The sequence below is a fragment of the Protopterus annectens genome, chromosome 11.part0, assembly GCF_019279795.1.
Source record: "Protopterus annectens isolate FY-2018-M chromosome 11.part0, PAN1.0, whole genome shotgun sequence".
Lineage (NCBI taxonomy): Eukaryota > Metazoa > Chordata > Ceratodontiformes > Protopteridae > Protopterus > Protopterus annectens.
This window is the reverse complement of record NC_056745.1, coordinates 181,591,800-181,612,554: the sequence shown is the minus strand read 5'-3', so window position 1 is coordinate 181,612,554 and position 20,755 is coordinate 181,591,800. Positions and strand designations below refer to the sequence as shown.

At 35.4% G+C, this 20,755-nt stretch overlaps 1 protein-coding gene across 1 annotated transcript in view; it reads left to right on the top strand.

The window, feature by feature from the left end:
* BTBD11 (BTB domain containing 11) overlaps positions 1-19,332 on the top strand; it is a 602,423-nt gene extending 583,091 nt beyond the window's left edge. Inside the window, exon 16 of the mRNA XM_044087588.1 lies at positions 18,010-19,332. Coding sequence (XP_043943523.1) covers positions 18,010-18,222 — 213 coding nt within the window. The 3' untranslated portion in view covers positions 18,223-19,332. The remainder of the gene's footprint in view (positions 1-18,009) is intronic.
* The last annotated feature ends 1,423 nt before the right edge of the window (positions 19,333-20,755 follow it).

Here is a 20,755-nt window from a genome sequence, read left to right as displayed (position 1 = left end):
TCCCCCCACAAGCATTGTATGTCTTTTGGAAAGATGCAGCTTTGCATCTGATCCAGTACTATAGTTCTGTACCTAGTGCAATAAATAATTATGCAACATTTGGCATGTAAAAATTACAGTTGAACTCTATGGCTTGCAGGGCTATAGCAAAGTGAGCATGGAAAAGAATATTCAGGAACTGTAATTTTGATGACATATGACAGGGTGCCTAGAGAGGAGTTGTGGTATTGTATGAGGAAGTCTGGAGTGTCAGAGAAGAATGTAAGAGTGGTACAGGAAATGTACGAGGGTAGTGTGACAGCGGTGAGGTCTGCAGTGGGAGTGACGGATGCGTTTAAGGTGGAGGTGGGATTACATCAAGGATCAGCTCTGAGCCCTTTCTTATTTACAATGGTGATGGACAGGTTGACAGACGAGATCAGACAGGAGTCCCCATGGACTATGATATTTGCAGATGACATTGTGATCTGTAGTGCGAGTAGGGATCAGGTGGAGGAGACCCTGGAGAGGTGGAGATATGCTCTAGAGAGAAGAGGAATGAAGGTCAGCAGGACTAAGACAGAATATATGTGTGTGAATGAGAGGGAGGATAGAGGAATGGTGATACTTGGGGTCATTAGTTCAGAGTAATGGTGAGTGTGGAAGAGAGGTGAAGAAGAGAGTATGGGCAGGATGGAGTGGGTAGAGAAGAGTGTCAGGAGTGATTTGTGACAGACGAGTACCAGTAAGAGTGAAAGGAAAGGTCTACAAGAGGGTAGTGAGACCAACTATGTTATATGGGTTGGAGACAGTGGCATTGACAAAAAAGGCAGGAGTTGGAGCTTGACGTGGCAGAGTTGAAGATGTTAAGATTTGCACTGGGTGTGACGAGGATGGACAGAATTAGGAAAAGTATATTAGAGGGTCAGCCCGGGTTGGAAGGTTTGGAGACAAAGCCAGAGAGGCAAGATTATGTTGGTTTAAACATGTGCTGAGAAGGGATGCAGAGTATATTGGGAAAAAGATACTAAGGATGAAGCTGCCAGGTAACAGGAAAAGAGGAAGGCCTAAGATAAGGTTTATGGGTGTGGTGAGAGAGGACATGCAGGTAGCTGGTGTGACAGAGCAAGATGCAGAGGACAGGAAGAAATGGAAACAGTTGATCTGCTGTGGCAACCCCTAATGGGAGCAGCCAAAAGAAGAAGAAGAAGAAGAAGGAACTGTAATTTTGATTATATTGACTTTTAAGGATCTGGAAGCAAATCTTGAATGTCATATGACAATGGACTGATAGGTAATAGAGGTCATGTAGTGAAAATGTTTTACATATTTGCATGGTAGCCCTATTCACTATAATGTACTTCCACATTCTGTAGAGGCTGCATTTGACAAAATGTACATCAAAGAGAGCTCCAGGTAAATACACTGTACTAATTTAAATGCAAGGCCACGAGGTCATGCAACAAAGTTGATAAAACCCTTAGGGTTTAGTTTTTACATGTTTCATCAAGGTAAGGTTGCAAAGTTAGTGAAACATAAATCTGGCGATGGAACACATCCAATTTTTCAGGACTGAATGTCCATGTATTTTGTCACATATTTTTGTGGCATGCTGCTGTTAAACATTTGCTAGCTTCTTAAAAATTTAGGGTAGTCTGCAAAGCCATGGTCAGTCTTCTTCAGACAAAACTTTCTGTTTCCAGCAGACAAACATCATTCAAATGGAAGTTTTCCATTTTTCATGTTGAAATGTTAGGTGTCATCATCAGATGTGTCTGTTGTTTGGCTATGAAAGATGAACAAGCACATCTGCGTATTGCACGTGCACATCAGTAAAACCTCAATGCCTACCATCTTGTGATATCACCCAAAAGTGACATGGAGATGGACTTCTAAGATGACTGCACACTGATCAACAACTTAAAGTTCTTCCATTGTGAAAAAAGAAACTGAGAAATAAGAACTAGCAATTCTTCAAGTCTGAGAAAAATTCAGTTGCTTGCTAGTAAGTACACTGTCTGGACAACAGTAAAGAGGAAATTTAGAGAACCTAAAATAAAATCAACTAGAAAAGGTGAAGAGAAGACACTGACTGGAAAGAATCCTGAAGCTTTTCACCAAAAAAGAAGTGGAAAAATAAATCAAATGTGCTCAAAGTTGATTGAAATTAATGAAACATTGAAGGAGTATATCAACTCAAATAACAGAAGGCTGAAAAAAATAGAAGAAGCTTTAACTAACTATTCAGATGAACTGATAAAACTGCAAAAATGAGAAGTTGAAATGAAGACAAGGCTTGCTAACTATAAGACTTCTCAAGAAGAGCTGTTTAAAATGGTAGAGTTAGAAGGTAGAGAACACAGATAAAACCTGAGATTTTCTGCTGTACATGAGAAACTGGAAGAAACAGACTGCATTAATTTTATGAAAAAGCACAAATAAGCAACTGGACTGCTATTCCAAAGCAGGATTTGTTCATTGAAAAGGTACATAGAGTGTATGCTCCCAACTTGGCCATGAGAAAACAGCTAAGACCTGTATTAGTGTAGATGCAATCATACCAGCAGAAAGTGTTGGTCTGAATAAAACTGTGGCAGGAGGAAAAAGTATCAAAAATTGGAAACAGCAGAGTGTTTGAGGGAAATGATTATTCACTGTACACCAGACAGAAGAGAAGCAAATTTATCCCAGCTATCAGGGAATATCAAGATGCAGGTATGAGATTTTAGGTGCTGTATTCAGCAATATTCAGAATAAGTGAGCCATCAAACAGAAGGAGACTCTATTTTTCATTCTTCTGAAAATAAAGCTGATAGAGATGCTTTGCCAGTGAAATATCTACCAGTCTTCTTAAGGAAAATACTTGGGAACAGAAAAAAGCAGTTAATTAGAAAAAAAGCATTAGTACCTTGGATTTGAACCAGAGTGTGGTGTTGGGAGATGGAGATGAACAGGATGAAGACTAGCAACACTAAAATTAGTGAATAAATGTGAGATTATACAGCAACAATCAAATTTGTGAAATATGGTTTTGCAAGAAAAAAAGTGTCTGACAAAGACTGGGCTTTTGTCGATTTTGTTAAACTTGTGCATAGACTGTAAAGCATATACCCCACTTTATGCCATTAATGTTTAGTTGGTCATTAAAAGGAAAAATAACTGTAAACAAAACATTTTTGTTCTTAATAGTATTTGTATAAAGCATTTCATGATATAAACTGCATGTTATATAGTAAAGCAGTTTTGTGTAGTATGTCGTCAGGAGTATTTTAAATGTAGGAATTGGGGAGTCTTTTCAGTGATTGTTGTATGTGATCAAGATATTAAAGTAAACATGTACATTTTTTGTAGTAAGTATAGGCTTTACACTGTAATATGAGAATAAAGGCTGGACAAAAGCAAGCTTAGGTTAATATGCTGTGATCTTGGGCTGCAGGGGTGGGGGTGGGGTAAATGTGCACTGATTATATTAATGTGCTAGCGAGATGTCTTTTCTAATTCTCCCAATGCTGACTGTCTGGATTAATGGCCTTAGCTTAATCTATAAACAAGTATTTTTGTAAGTTCACAGTCTTGAAAAATAAGACAAAGTGATGAAAGTTATGAAAAGTGGTAAGTTTGTTGCATATGCAATGATATTAGTTTGTTTTTCTCCCTTAGCAAATGTTCAGTAGGAGTCAAGAAGTCTGCAGCTGAAAGCAGACGTATGTTCTGTGCTGAGTGAAACTGACAACAATTCCATCATGCATATGCAGAGTTATTAGCTGCTTTTTTCTCATTGCTGACTATATTTCCATGGAGTTGAGTTGTCTGCAGGTACAATCTATTAATCTTGAGAGATCTGAGCATTCTTTGCTGAGGGAAATGCAAAATTTAAAGGTACAAGGGCAAGCAGTTCAGTGAAAAATAAGTTTTGAAATTATTTGAAGTGATTTAAAGACAACAGCTTCCCTAGCAGCTTTAGTAATTTAATACATTTAATAGAACAGCATATAATTTAATTTTATTTAAAGATAGCCAGTTCACTTTTTCTTAGGGCTAAAAGTTAAGGTTTTCTGAAAGTATACAAGTTGCTTTTTGCATCCGAGAGAGGAATAGGGATAAGAAAAGAAAAGACACCAAACAATTTAAGTGGGAGTATAGGCTGTAGCATGTGCTTTAGCATGAATAACCTTAATTTTAGGTTAGGTAATGCCTATGTGTGCTGCTGTTGATTTGGGGTAATCTTTCCTATCTGGAGGGTTAAACTTCACTTTTTGAAGATGTATATAATTTTGTGTGTTTTTTCTACATTAATTGGTTATGGGGGTATTCTGGAAATGTTCTTATTTTTTTTTTTTGTTTGTGAGTTTTCATCAAAACAAAAAGTCTTGAAAATGTGGCATAGGTTCAAACATAGATGAGAAAAAACAACTGTATAAAAGATCAGCCTGCCAAACATTAGTGTGTACATTTAACACAAAAGTTGGAAATATGCATTAAAAAACTGTCATGTATAGTGGGTAGAAACAATAACTTCTTACCATAATGGCTACACTATCCATATTATCTTGGACTGTAAATGGCCTTACAGGTATAGACCAAAAGGAAATAGTTTGGAATTATATTAAGAAATTCAGAGTGCAAATAGCAATGCTGCAAGAGACATTTGAAAAGAAATGAGTCTGTGAATTTGATAAAAAAGGATTTCAGGATGGATATTTAAGTGAGTGTTAGGGACAAAGGAAAAGGGAAGTAATTACAGTAATTTGTAGAGGTGCAACAATAGTGGTAGAAGACTAAAAAAGATAATAATGGTAGAGTTTTGGTAGTAAGAGGCTATTGACATGGAGCTGATATGTATTTATACTCCACCAAAAGCTGCTATTATGAAGCTTAAGAAACTTTTAAGAGAAATAATCAGTTTTCAGCAGGGAATATTACTTATTGGTGGGGACTGGACTTGATTTGCAACAGTAAGAATGTACCTGGGGAACCTAGAAGAGAAAATGTAACAAAAAATGGTAGATTTCTGAAGACATGTATGAACATATTTGGTAAGAAATGTGTGAAATCAGTAGTAGAAACTTGGAGAGAATTTACATATTATTCCCCAATATACAATAACTCAGCTAGACTAGATAAAAATCATATTTCTCAGGACCAGGTAAATTTAATTGAAAGCTTTGACACACATGTAATAACTATTTCAGATCATGCATCATTAAAAAACTAAGATAAAAATACATGAGAGTGAAGTAAAAATGAGGCGCCTGTGCTTTCCCACCTACCTGTTAAAAAGAGAGGAGTTTAAGGAATGGGTAGTGGAAGTTAAGGAAGATGATTTAATCCATGCATGGATCCCCACCAGTTATCTATGGTATGATCCCAGTTATTCTCATTAGGAGTAATATATAATTATCAACCATTGGATGGGTGAGGCCAGTCCATACCAAATGGGATAGGTTATTTCAAGCATAAAAAAGGAAATTGGATATACTTGAAATGGCCCACAAGGACAGCTAGTCTGATTCTTATCTATGAACATATGAACCAATGAAGATATAAGTTTCTTCAGAAGTTGTAGCTAGTGAATGGAATAAAATTAATATGGAGTTAAAACAGGGTAGAAATGAAAGAGAAAGACATGGTTAAGACATAATAAAACTATTTAGAGGGGCTGACAAAGGTTAAACTACTGAAGAATAAGGAGAATCTCAAAGAACAAGAAGAGATACAACTGCAGAGTGTTTAATAGAAAATAAAAGAGTATCTGGATAATATGCACAAGTTTAGAGAGATTGCTGTCAAATAAGTATTTTTGATAATAAATCCAGAGCACAAAAATTTTAGCACAACAACTTAAGCAACAGAAAGTGGAAAGGGTTGTTGTCTTACTTAGAGAGTCTATAACAAGAAAAATAACCAGAGATCCTGTAGAAGTATTAAAGATTTTTCTGGGATTTTATGAAAGTTTGTAGTAAGCAGAGAATTGTGGAAACAAAGAAAGAGCACAAATGGAAATATCTATGGAAGGTTTAATTATGCCAAGGTTAGAGGTAGATGAAGCTCAACAATTAACAGTTAAGATAGCAGAAGATGAGATAAAAACAGTGATGTATAATCAATTTTGCAGGGAAGCCTCTAGTAACAGATGGTATTCCTTTCGACATTTGGAAGTTAGGAGGGAAGAAAGTGATAAAGATCTGGAAAGTTTTGTTTAACAGTATTTTAAAAGTAGGGTAAGCACCAACATCCTGGAAAAAAGCTGTGGTGGCTCTAATACATAACAATGGTAAAGACCTGTCAGATCTAGCCACTGGTGCAACAGGTAGTATACTCATCTTTGGTGTAGAAAGCTGTGGCTTCTATTCCCACTCCAGCGAGGTAGCTTGCTGACACTGCAGTGCAGCATAAGTGGGGTGCTGCACTCTGGAGTGTGTTGTCCTTTGGATGAGATGTTAAATGGAAGCCCCATCTGCCAGAGATGGTGGGTGTTCAGGTGGATGTAAAAGATCCCATGGCACTTAACAAAAAGTATAGGGGTCCTTTATTTACATTGTATTTACATGATAGCTTATATGCATGACAACTCATTTACAATATTTACTTATTTACAGGGTTAAGTAATTATATACACATTCCTATTTATGCATACGGATTATTAATTTTTCTCATATTTTTAGATTCTTATTTAAATCAGACTCCACTTTTTTCCATAACCACTATCTAATCTTTCTCAGTAATGTTAACAATAACTATTTTCCATTAAAAATGATTTCATTATTCTCTCATTCCATATTACCCATATTAAATAAAATGATTTTTATCTATTCTTATTTTTGATTCTTTACATATATTCTGATAATGTCGATATGCAATCATCTCCATATTTATATATTTACTATTTTTTAAATATTCAAAGAAATCCTCATCACATAATTTGTCCCACCATTTTTAACTCTCATATATTTCAAGAAAGCGTGTTCAGTGGTTTCTTCTTCACCACAATATAAACAAATTCCTTAATTTTCCTTTTAGATGCCATATTACCTTCTACCGATAATTTTGTATCCTTAATCTCCGTAGGAAATATTGAGATTCACACATTTTACTACACCATTTATTTCTTACTTTAATTGTTTTAATGCTTTCCTGTGCTAGACTCCCCCATGGATGAATGCAACAGTATTGTTTTATGTTTTTGTACCATGTATTTTGGTTACATTCTATTTCATCAATCTTTATTTTCCACATTGTTATTTTTTGTTAATAATTCTCTAATCCCCATTAAAACTTTTTTATTCTTTTATTACTTATTTTCCAATAATCTTCCTACCTATAATTAAATATTTTTGAAACTAATTTCTCATTCTTATCATTTATCCATTTTGATACTTTATACAAATTCAAGGACACTGCACAAACCACTGGATTTACCAAACCTAATCCTCCTTCCTTTCTGTTCATATGTAATACTCTCTTTTTAACTGGATTTAATCTAGAACCCTATATAAATGTAAAAATATTTCTAGCAAATGTTTCTCATGCGTTATTGGAATCATAAACATACTTGATAGATAATTTTACCCATCAATACATTTTTTCTTGTACATAAGGCTATATGTTTTTCATAATAGAAACATTTCTTTTAATTCTTTTAATAGTGTTTCCCATTATGCATTATTCATTTCTTCACCAAACTTTATAACCAACGCATTAAAATCTTTTGTTGTAAATTGAATATTTGCTGTTATTCCTGCCTCTCCCATTTCTTTACTTTTATGTTTGATTAAAAATGTCAGACGTATTCCATTCATTCCTTTCAAACAATCAATTACATAAAATATCACTTCTTTCATCACTATACTGATTTTGGTTATTATAATTATATTATCTGCATATGCTACTAATACCAGAATTTCTACATCTTTGTGCATAAGATAGTTCACATTATTCATTTCAATATTAATCTCGCCAACTGCAACACTCATGGCTAAAACAATAAAATTCTACTCATAGGACATCCTTGTCTTATACCTTTACCATTGTATTTCTTTACTTATCTGCCCATTTACCAAAACTTTATTTTATTATACCTGTAAGTTGACATAGAAATACTAAAATTATTTCATTATGTCCATAATATTTCATGTTCAACAGAATCAGATGTTTTAATAACAACATCTACCATAGGTTTTAAATTATCTTTTCTTTCTAAAATATCATCTACTATTTCTCTTATTATCAGTAATAATTGTTGACATCCTTTTCTTTTTTATTCCATATAAACTCTCTTCCATAATGTATGTCATCTTATTTTCAAGTCTTTTTGTATTATTTTCATAAATATCTTGTAGTCTGTATTATTTAACATCATTGGTCTTCAGGTCTTGTGTCTACTTTTACTCCTTTATTCCATATAAACTTTAATACCCCACCACACATCTTATTCTTAAACCCATCATTCAACCTTTCATTTAAGATGGGTAACAAATATTTTTTTGCCATTCTTCTAAGGAATTTAAACATTTCAAATCCAATTCTATCAAGGCCTATAGCTGAAGCTGTATTGAAATGTTTAAATACTTTATCTAATTCATCCAAAGTAATTTCTTTTTCAATGTCCTTATTCATTTGTTCTGAATTCTTTTTTTAATTTTGATGTTTATTATACTCTCTCTCTCTCCTTGTTCTAAACATTTCTTTTATATCCTTTATTACAATTTCCATAATTTAAGACTGACTTCTTCTTAATTTGCCATATTTGTCCTTCATTTTTCTCATTGCACTGCTCTTCTCTTTTACTATTTTACTTATATATGCTGATATCTCCTTTTTACCTTGTAATAAATAGTTTTGTTTATGTACAGATTCTTTAATTTTCTCATAAGTTCCTTTGAACAATTCTTTCTCTTTATCATAGTATTCCTTCTAAATTTTCAAACTCATCCTTGCATGTTTAAATATATTCTTACTTTCCCATGTTTCTTGTCTTATTTTGCTATTGTAAAAACATCTTATGTATTTTCTTTAAAAAAACATTCACACTAATTATTGTAAAACTCCCTCATAGTAATATGATCTCTCCATAATCATGTTATTATCACCTTTGTCATTCCCTACCTTTTCATCATTTATTCTTTTAATACTCTTACCTACTTTAATCTGTTCTATATTTGTATTTATTTATATCCATATAGCCACATGATTTCTAAATTCTGTTACAGTTTAATCTCCTTCCACTATATTTATGCATTCACACATTATGAAGTAATCAATTTCAAATTTTAGAGTGCCTGTTCTATATGTCTCTACTTCTCTATTCCATATTACCAACTTACCACATTTCATGACTTCTCTCATTTTTCTTATATATTTTTATATAGCTATAAATCTATAAACTATTTCCTGTTCTTTAAATCTACATTAGTAAATCTCTCCACCTTAACTAATATTACATCTAGAATTTTCACTGCCATTCTACATAGAATATCTATTCCTGAACACCATCCATTGCCAAAATTCTATAGTATTTTTCCATTCCATATTTTTTCTGTTTGTATTCTTTCTTCATTTAAGAATCTTGTATCTTCTAAAACTATTATGTCTACATCACATTTTTGCACTATTCTAGCATCATTGTTCTAGTTATATTGTATACTATTAATATTTACTGGAATAATCCTTAAATTTTAGTTTCCTTATTCCTTAGTTTAAGGGAAATCATCCTCTTCTAATGATGTTTATATTTTAAATATATTGTTATTCAGCTATTTCCTTTCTTTTTTTCTTTAGAGTTTATACTTTTAAATTTCATTTTTCTATCTCTAAGTCTTTTACCAAATAATTATTTTGCATTTTGCCACTTTCCAACTGTCTTCCTCATCTCTAACTTCAGAATCTATTTCTAGCTCTTCTTCCTCTTTTTTATCACCATATTTTTCTTTTTCTAAATTATTCTGTTATTATTTTTATTTCTTCTTAATTTTATTCTTTATCATGCATCTTATTTTCACTATCTGCTTCATTGTCATTTTCTATATTATCCATCCATGCATGTCCAGTTTTTTCACATTTATAACATTCATGTTCACATTTCTTTACATCATGTCCATTTTCCCACATATGTGACATTTCCTTTTATCACAATTATTTACCAAGTGTTACTCTCTATCATAAAAATCAATAAATAAATAAACAAATAAATAAATAACATGCTCTTGGTTCTCCCCATTATTTTACCACATTCATATTACCTTCAACAGTTTTATTGTTTGGGATAGGTATTTTTTCATTTTCCATTTTCAAAACAACATTACAATCCCAACTTCCAGTCCATAATCCCCAATTATCAAAAACTTCAGAAATGTCCGCCATTTCTTTACATATGTTTTTAATTGCTTTTTAAAGTCTCTCTTTCAACTTCTGTCTGAAATTATATGTGTATTTTCTTTTTTGTTTCTCAGAAAAAGGCTTTCACTACATATTCATTCCATGGATTGTCATTCTGTTTTTTCTCATATTCACACAAAAATGTTCCCATACTTTGAGCAGTCTCAAAAATAATGTCACAAACTGGCTCTTTGTTGATCAAAATAAAGGCTCTTATCTTGTATATTCCGTTACCCAAAGGAAGTATGACTATGTGCTATACCACATATCTGTTCATTTCTATATTCCTTTTACTTTGTATTCTTACAACAAACCTTATTTTAGTATTGCCTTCTTTTTTCTTCTCTTTCTGCTCTCCACTTTGGCTAACCACTGTCTTTGTGTACATTTTTCTTTTGGGTGAACCTTCCATTTTAAGGATACTTCCACTTCTTCTCCATGAATCCTCTCCATTATGCCCCCCATGAGACATAATTTTCTGTCTCATTTAGACAATCAATTTAGTATATCATCCCACAACCCTCCCAACTGGAGGGTTGAAACAATACATTCTTCTTTTTCTATATTTTCCATTGGCTCAAATAAATTCATCTGAACAAGTTCCATATCCTCTAAACTATTATCTAGTTCACCTCTGCTCTAACAGACATTGCCTTCATCTCATACATTGTCTTCCTAACCACCACTGCGCTAGGAACAGGACACGTGTACATACTCACACAAAGCCAATCAAGAGTACAGCTTAGCCAGTAGGGGAAGTTTATCGATGCTCTGCCCAATTTTCTCCTAGTAGTATAAATTCCACCTCCAGTTTATCCTGAAAAGAGGCTACTGGTCTAGTGGGACTAACCCTGTCAGCAAGGGAAAAATAAATAAAAATATAGACCCATTTCAATTTTAAACCATGATTATAAAGTGTTTATGGCTGTACTAGGTATAAAAATGGCAAAGGCAAAGGTGTTGCCAAAATTGATATATATGGATCAATGTGGTTTTGTTGTGGGGAGGTGAACATTCAACATCATTAGTAATTAAATGATGATCCAGAGGGAAGCAGAGTAAAAGAAAATATAGCTGTTGTTGGTGGGTTTTGATACAGAGAAAGCATTTGACAAAGTAAGCTGGTAATTTATGAATTTATGAGTAGGACAATGGAATCATTTATATTCCCTGACACATTAATAAGGCTAATTGGGAGGATATATGAAGGATCAAAGGCAATAATTAAAGTGGGAGGGTTCTTCTCTGATAAATTGTATCTGAGCAGAGGAGCCAGGCAGAGGTGTCCTCTTTTCCCTTTGCTATTTTCTTTATATTTAGACCCACTGGCAAAGAAAATAAGGGACTCAGAAATTTAAGAATGCAACTGGTGTGGTAATCAAGAAAAGTTGGCTTTCTTTGCAGAGGAATTCATTTTGTACCTGATAAAGCCAGAAAAGGGCATCTCAGTGCTGTGGAACATTTTAAGATAGTTTCAAGTCTTTTGGGGTTATAAAATTAATGAGGATAAGACAAAGGCTGTAGCTATAAATTATGTACCCACACATGAATTGGTTCAGCAATACCCATATGTATGGGACAGGATAAGATGAAGCATTTAGGATTATGGAGTAAAAATGCTTCTTTTATGGCAGCTAACGATATGTGGGAAGAGATGAAACAAAAGACAATATAAAAACAGAGAAACTAAAGCTCTTTTTTATTAATACTGATGGTAAGATACAAGCAGTGAAAACGTTTTTAGTATCTTTCATTTTATATACATGTCTAGCATCTTTTTTATCAACCAGAGAAGAAGTTGTGGACAATAATTTATAAAGAATTGAAGGAATTTATCTTGACTAGGAAGAGGGCAAGAGTTAAGTGGAATAAGTTGACTCTTCCAGTAGATGAAGGTGGTTTATGACTACCTGATTAGTAGGGAAATTTTAAAGCTACACAATTAAGGCTCATTTACATAATGCAGTAAGTTATAATTCAAAGTGGAAAGGATAATGATTAAGTGGGAGGGAAGGATTTCAAAAAATAAGGACAGAGTGGGATTTTGAATGAAGTGTCTTAAGGAGAATAATCACAGCCATACAGAATATTATATTCATAAAGTAGCAGAAAGTATTTTTAAGAACTAAGCCACCATGAGAATGGAGAAAGGTGATTTTTCCAATAGGGAAGACTGCAAGTAGAGGTACAGAGAGTAAGCAAGGGATGGATAGAATTTACTGGAAAAAAAACTGGCAAAGGAACCAATGTATTGGGAGCAAGTAACTAGAGAGAGAAAGTAAATCGAATGGGAGATGGCCAAGAAGACATTTGGACTGGAGGCTAGAGACTTCCTTCTCTACCAGAACTTGATATCAGAGTACAGAGAAAGGAAAGGAAAATTGTAAGTAAAAGACCTGTTCTGTTAGAGTTTTTAGTTGAATCTAGAAGAGAAGCTGCTTTTAAAAAAAGAATAATTATTAGGGCACTTAAGATATTGCACAGTATCTATAAGAATTAATCAGAAGAGGTTAGAAAAGACTGGGAAGAGAGAATGGATGAGCATTTACAAGGGAGCAATGGAAGGAGATCTGTATGGCTCCCAAGTATGCAACAAAGTCAAGAAGGTTTAGGATTTTTGCTTGGAAGTGTTTGTATAGGTGTTTTTATACTCCCAGCAAACGTCAAAGAATTTTTCCTCAGGTTGAAGGCAAATGTTGGAGGTATGATGGGAAAGAAAGTGATAACTGGGAACATATAGTTTGGGAGTGTAAGGAGCTGGCAGATTTAAAAATTCCCTACAGAGTACTGTGTCAGTGTTATTGGAGAAGCAAATTGGTGTAACTAAGGAAATTCCCGGAAGAATGTCAGGCACCCAGCATTACTGCAGCACAGGTTAAAGCTGCGTTGTCCAAGGCCAAGAATACAGCTTCCATGGGACCCAATAATATCCCTGGCTGTGTTCTACATGACGTGAACTGGCACCACATCTGTGTTACCTGTTCAGTCACAGCCTCACTTCAGGCTTTGTCCCTACCGAATAGTGCACTGCTACATTTATCCCTCTCCATAAAGGGGGAACAACTACAGACCCTGGGAATTATCACCCCATTAGCCTGATGAGTCTGATATGTAAAGCCATGGAGCACATCATCATGGACCTGATTAACAGAGATATAGGAAATCTTCAAACTCTAGACCCCATGCAATTTGGCTTTATGAAAGGGACATCATGCCTGCTCAACCTGGTTTACTTCTTTGAGTCAGTCACCAGGGCTGTGGATGAAGGTAAGGCAGTGCATATAGCCTACCTCGATCTGGCCAAGGCCTTTGATACCATTCCTCACTCAGGAATTATTGATAAACTCACCAAATTAGGCATCAACCCCTATATCACTGGGGGTGGTTGCAAATTGGCTCATAGATAGAACACACAGTGTGAAAGTAGCGGACTCCAAGTCAAACTGCTGACCAGTCACAAGTGGAGTCCCACAGGGATTGGTCCTGGGTCCTCTCCTGTTCGGCATCTACTTCTCAGAAGTCCAGCCCAACACAAAGGGAATCTGGCTAACCAAGTTCACATACGACTGCAAGCTGGGAACCATTATTAACTCCTCAACTGATGCAGACATCCTACAGAAAGGCCTCACTGAGACCAATGACTGGAGTCGAAACCATGGCCTTAAGCTTAATGTCAAAAAATGAGCTGTCATCCCCTTTGGTAAAAACTCAGTTCCCACTAACTACCACATCAGTGGGAGTCCACTGAACACTGAAGGCATTATAGAAGATCTGGGGATGCAGGTTGACAGTAACCTCTCCTTCGACCACCACATTGCCACTGTGGTCAGAAAGTCCTTCTATGTGGCACATCTCATTATCAAGGGTTTTGCATCCAGGAAGAAAGAGGTCATCGTCTCTTGCTACTTTTCCCTCATTAGACCAATCATCGAGTGTAATACCCCATTTGGCATGTACCTCACTGGATCTACTTCATATGGTCGACATTTCAGAATGTCGAAGACCATATGACCGACATTCGAAATGTCGACCATTGAAAAAAAAAACACAACAAAATCTTACCTTCACACTGCAAGGCCTTGCACCCCACCATGGGGGGGGGGGTCCACCACCCACACCACCTAGAACTTAAATACTCCTTCCATTCTGCACTGTACAGAGATGTCAGTTCCACATGGTCGGCATTTCGAATGTTGATCATATGGTCTCGGCCATATGGTCTTTGACATTCTGAAATGTCGACCATGTGAAGGGGACCCACCTCATTAGTCACCTGCAACAGCTGGGGAGACCACAGAAGTACCTCACAAAGGGGATCATAGGCATTAAACACATGTCCTACATGGACTGACTCCAGCTCTTTTCTGTCTCATATCTTTTACTTATTGGTGATCTCTGCTTGACTTACAAAGCCATGTCTGACTCTGTTAGAAATGCTACGTCTAAAGAAATCCCAATCCCTCTACACCATGCACTCCAGAGACCTCAACCTCATTACCACAATCAACAGAACATGCTGGAGGGACAGTTTCCTCACCCAGAGACTGCCCATGCTCTGGAACAGACTTCCATACATGTCAAACAGAGCACCTCGCTGACCACTTCAAGAGAAATCTTAATGAGTGGATGGGTAATAGAAAGTTCACACTGGGGATCACTCCAGTGGCTGTACTTGATAGAGGCACTGGGAACTAATGTTGGGTGGCACAATGCCTGGGCACTTCTATGGGCTCGGTTTGTAAAGACTCCAGGGCCATTAGCCTAGTACACACCTATAAACCTATGAACCTATTCTTTTGAGCTGGGAAACTGGACCAGAATTGCCTAGACATAGTAAGGCCTTGTTAAGCTTAATTCTGGTGGCTAACAAAAAGGCAGTTATTAGAAAATGGAAGCCAAAGTCTAAACCAACTGTATTTGAAGTACTGAATATTGCAACAGATATGAAAAAACTGGATGGATCTTTAGAAAAGAAAATCAGCAAATTACATAGAAATAAATGGAAATTGTGGAGAAAATACATAATAATGTTAATGAGGAGGAGAGAGGTTTAAGGAAAGGCAGGATTTGAGCAATTTAAGTAATGCTGGACTGATGATAGTTATAAATAAGAATATATGTGATGTATAATGTATGTAAATGGAAAAATGAATGTGGTTTGTTTTCTTTTATATTGATGTATATATTTGTCTGTCTTAAGTGATAATTTAATAAAGGTTTTTAAAAAACTGACATGGAGACAAAAAAGATGTTGATAATATGAATCCCTTAAGCAGCTGTCAGGTAGTGGGTGTTGGAAAAAAAAACAAGTCTGGGATCTGCTACTAAATGTGAGGCTAACTCTGTGCAGGTTGTTCCCTATATGCATGGCTACAGTAATGTTCATATCATTGTTTGATTCATATTTTTGACCTTAACATCTTTTATTAGTCTGATTCATTTCCTATAGTATATACTTTTTAACCCTTGCAAGTCATGGTAAAATGTGCAAATACCAAATTCAGCAATAGGTGTTGCTGCAACTGCTTGAATAAAACAAGGAAATATACACCAGGATCTTTATTAAATAAAGCTTTCGGGTCTACACCCTTCATCAGTATAACTTAACATATAAAAAAATCACCATTTAAATAGGAGAACATAAAGTCACATGCTTCAACCCAACCCACCTAACAATAAAAATTTAAAGCTACAATGAATCAATAAATATATGCAAAGTAGCACATAAAAATCACATCTATAAAGCATATATATTTTTATAAATAAACAATTTTATACTGTTTCATATGAAATCACATGCACCATACTTAAAAATTAATAATTAATAATTAAAACTTAAACTTATAAAACTTCTCTCTGTCTTTTAGCCAGAACGGGCTTTAGACTAACTGAATTATTTAGGCCTGGGGCTACATCAGCTTGAAGTCTAATAATCCATTCTAGTTCTTTCAATTCCAATAAATTATTAATGTCACCCTTCCTCAGACCTACCTCTACCTTACAAAGGACCCTAAATCTAAAAGTATGTCCCACACCTTCATCCAATATATGCTTACTTAAGGCATTGGTGGGCAACTTCCTCCTGATTTCAGACCTGTGTTCCACCATTCTCTCCCTCAATTTTCTTATAGTTTTGCCAACATAGAATGAGGTGCAACACACACAAGTAGCCAAATATACTACTCTCTCCTCATTACAAGCAGTAATTGTTCTCATGGTAAATGTCTCATTAGTTATAGGATGTGTAAATGTAGCATCACCTGTATAAATGTCATTGCAACAAGTACAATTATAGCATTTCAAAATGTGCAAATAACCAGTAAGTCACTAAACTGGACCATGAAAATGAGAGAGAGAAGATGTTGTGAAGAATAGTTTATGAATATAATACCGTACAGAGGTATGATAGTAGAGAACAAATGCCTTTTGAAGGAATGTACGCCATGTGGTTTTAAATTAAATTATTTTTTTAAGTCCTGTACACTATGTGGATGTAAATGCAAGGTAAAAAGCAATATGGGTGACGTTACTGAGCAAGGACAGGGGTATGGTGCATACTCAGGGTCATCGTTTGGTTTATATTGCACTACATGATAATATAATGAGAGCCTGTTTTGGAGGAGGTAAGCAAAGGGGTCTTATCTGCTGTTAAAGGCATGTTTATATAGTTAGACATACTTCTTTATGCAAGGTTTTCTACAAAGCATTTATAGGAAGTTCATTTTGAACTGAAATCCCCAACTGTATAGTTATACTTTGGACATAATTCTGTACCTCCTCATGTTGTATTTTTTTCATCTCCCTCTCACTCACAACAGATGCCAATCCATAGTTTTTAACTTCAGAATGACCCAGGTAAGTAGAGTGGGGTGTACAAAGTGGCATCAGACCGGATCCCATGTCAGTGGCAGCTGTCTTCCATGCCTGGCAGTCTGTGTCCATGCAGCTTTGTGGAGCCTCTAGGGGCTTGTGGACACACTGGTCCAAATACTGTAAGGGGCTCATGGTTCACTATTACTCAGCAGTTAAGGTGAAGGATGCATCAAAGACATCTAGACATCCTTTCAAACAGAAATTCTGAAGACTGTCTGACATTTTTGTTTCTGTGATATACACATAGACACACACACACACACACACACACACACACACACGCACACACTTAAGTGCACACATAGATGCAGACATGCACCCACATCGACAGACATCCACTCTCATGCACTCATCCACATGCACACAGACACACACACACACACACACACACACAAAATACAGCTCATGGTTACACACAAACACACAGATGCATATACATGTACACACACAAAACTACTTTCACACATATGCGGGCAAACAGTAGATTGTGACCCAAAGGGTAAAGCCTGTACTCTTCTTCTTCTAATGGTTTCCTTTTTGCTAGTTCATTAACACCCCCCCTCTCCCACCAGCATCTTTATACACTGTCAAATGCTTCATCTCACTTTCTATATAACTGGCCTTTCTGGTGTCCCAGACTGATCTGTAATTCATTTCCTCAGTTTTTAAATTATGGTGTAGTGTAATTAAAAATACAAAGAAATTGTGCACATTAGTTGAAGTAAAATTAAAGTCTGTAATCTGTGGTATATTGATACATTTCTTGACTTTGTATCTCCACAGTTCTTGGGAGCCACTGAATTATGCTCTTATTGTGAAGGCTATTTCCTTAAGAATATGGTCGTTCTCATCGAGAATGAGAGTTTCAAGCAACTCTTATATGATAGCAAGAATGGGGAACCAGGAAGTCCAGATGTTATGCAGGATTTGGAAAGGACACTCGCTGCACGGATCCAGTCGATACACTTGTCCTCCTCCAAGGGATCCATTGTATAAAACAAGCATAGCCTTCTTTTCTTCCTCTTCATTGTTGACATTGCTGTTATCATCATCATCGTTATTGTCAGGAACTGAATTTGCTTAAAGAATAACTTGCCTTTTGCAACAGATGTTCATTCAGCTAAGAAGAGCTCCACAGTTTTTTATGAAAGGCCCTCCTTAAAAAGCAGACACTTTTAGACTGCATTTTGTTGCTTTCTCATGTAACTGAGAGTGCTTATAACTCCTTTCCTTTCAGGCAACTTGTATCAGACTCAAATTTGTAAATACATATCATAATTATTTGAATACTGCAAAGAGCTGAAGTTGTATGTTTGGAATGCTGGACTTACAGCTGCAATTGACACTCTTACCCTTCAGAATATAAGCGGACCTTGACTTGGATCAGTCTTTGAAGTATTGTCCCGTTCTTGACTTAGCATTTAGATGGTTGCTGCAGTGGTGGTGGTGATGTAATGAAGAAACTTATATAGACAACAGTAATCTTTGGGTTGGTAAAAATGCCTAAATGGCTCTTGATGCATTGCATTACTTCCTGCCAGGTCCATTATGTAGAGCATACACGTAAAATAATCCCATTTTGATTGTGTCTCCTTTCAGTTAATTTTCATATGTCTGGTAATGAATAAAGCAGTAGCTTTTGCTAGTTGCCACTTTTTCAGCAATAATGTTTACATTACAAGATTTTCAGAATACCTTTTTGTCTTGTTTTATAATTTCCTTCTGTCTTATAACTCAACTATGATATGGACTTTGAAGTCTTCACATCTTGTGTCATGCCCACTACTCAAATATTTGAATATTTTTAAAACAGTGCTTTATGCTGTTTGCTGTGACACTTAGGTCAAATCCATTCTACTGCAGTACACCCAGACTATAAACCAAGCATGTCAACAAGAACCCCAGTCAAAGAGATTTGTGAACATCGTGATTAGGTGCCATCTTTAATTATGTGAATTTTTAATGATAATATAAGCTAAAATTTGTTTTATCATTTTCTGAAGTAACTAAACTGAAAAATCAAAGAGCATCATAAATACGGTTATTATGTAAAAGCTGTATGATAAAATGTGTTGCTGATTGATAAATACCATTGTTTTCATGAAACTGGTTGCATGAACATTTTTTTTTTCTTTTTTGTCTTATATAAATAATTTGTTTTTACTGACATGGCTTCCACTCAGCTTTCTTCCATACTCCCTAACCTCTATAAGAGTCTCATTAGTGTTGTACTGTGTTTAATGTAAAATTACTCTTACCAGCACTGGTCGTTTTACCCAGTAACTGTCTATGAAAAAATTCATTTTTTCGTTTGTTTGTTTGTTTGTTTTTTAGCAAGGTCTAACCAGAGGATAAGCTGTATTGAATGGTGAATGTGAAATTCAGGATCTTCTTTGTTTAAGAAGCTAAATATAATCTCTCTCTATCCTCTACTAATTATTTGCTTTTGTAGTTAAGAAATAAATAGGTGTGCAGGGATTCTTACAGCCCAAGACAAGAAATACGTAGCATAGCTATGGGCTGACAGTAATGTCACAGGTTTTAACTCTCTGTACTGAATTAAATACAATAGATGTGTCTTTGATTTGCAGCTGTAAGTAGGATGTTTGTTTCAAAGAAGTGCATCCATGCCTTTGTTTTAAACCTTTAACTTATTTCTCTAACAACAGCTTTATGAAAGGTTATGTGACAGACTGGTTTTCATATTCTTCTAGGTCAATTAAAAGACATTCTGTACAGTTTTGTTCATTTTGACAGGAATTTGAAGGTTTACTTATTCAGAGAAGAAGACAAGACTATGGAGAACTCCTCTGTGCCCCTCTGTAAAATTGAATGGGGCTCGACTGTTCCTATCAGCTGACATGTACAGAACAAATACCTACAATGCATCCTGTCTTATCTTTGTTCTGCCCCACCTATGCCTGATTGTGGGAGGACCGCCATATAAACAAGTGGGTATTTTAGAAACCTTAGCTGTCTTAACTGCTGGCCTCTCAGTTGGTTTGCATTCATGTTGGTGTCCTTTGCACCATCTTCATTGTTGGTTTTAGTTTATGTGCTCCTTTATTGTTACAGCTGAATAAACACAAGACTGGATCCTCTGCAGCAAGACATTTTGTCCAGTTCAGACCTATGCTGTAGTTAAACTGTAAATTAGACAAGAAGAGCTTTTAAGTCCATTCCCCATCTCCCAGGTCATTCTGGTTATCAGCCCTGTTGTAAATGGGTAACTGTTTATTATCAAGTGGAAACGGTGTACAAACAGCCATTTTCATTACATGTGGCTTTAAGAAGAGATTTATAAAAGAATGTTGTCGGCATGGAGAAAGCATACTGAGCACAGGTTGCAGTATTAATCCGTAACAAACAGTATTCAGAAATTCTGAATCCTGACTGGTTAAGGAGTAAAAACATTAGGCCAACGATGAGACCGAAAAAAAAGAAGAAAAGACAAATCAGACTGTTTACAAAGCAGAATCATTCTGCTCTGGTACAGTAATGTTAACGTAAATTTTATTAAGGTATATCT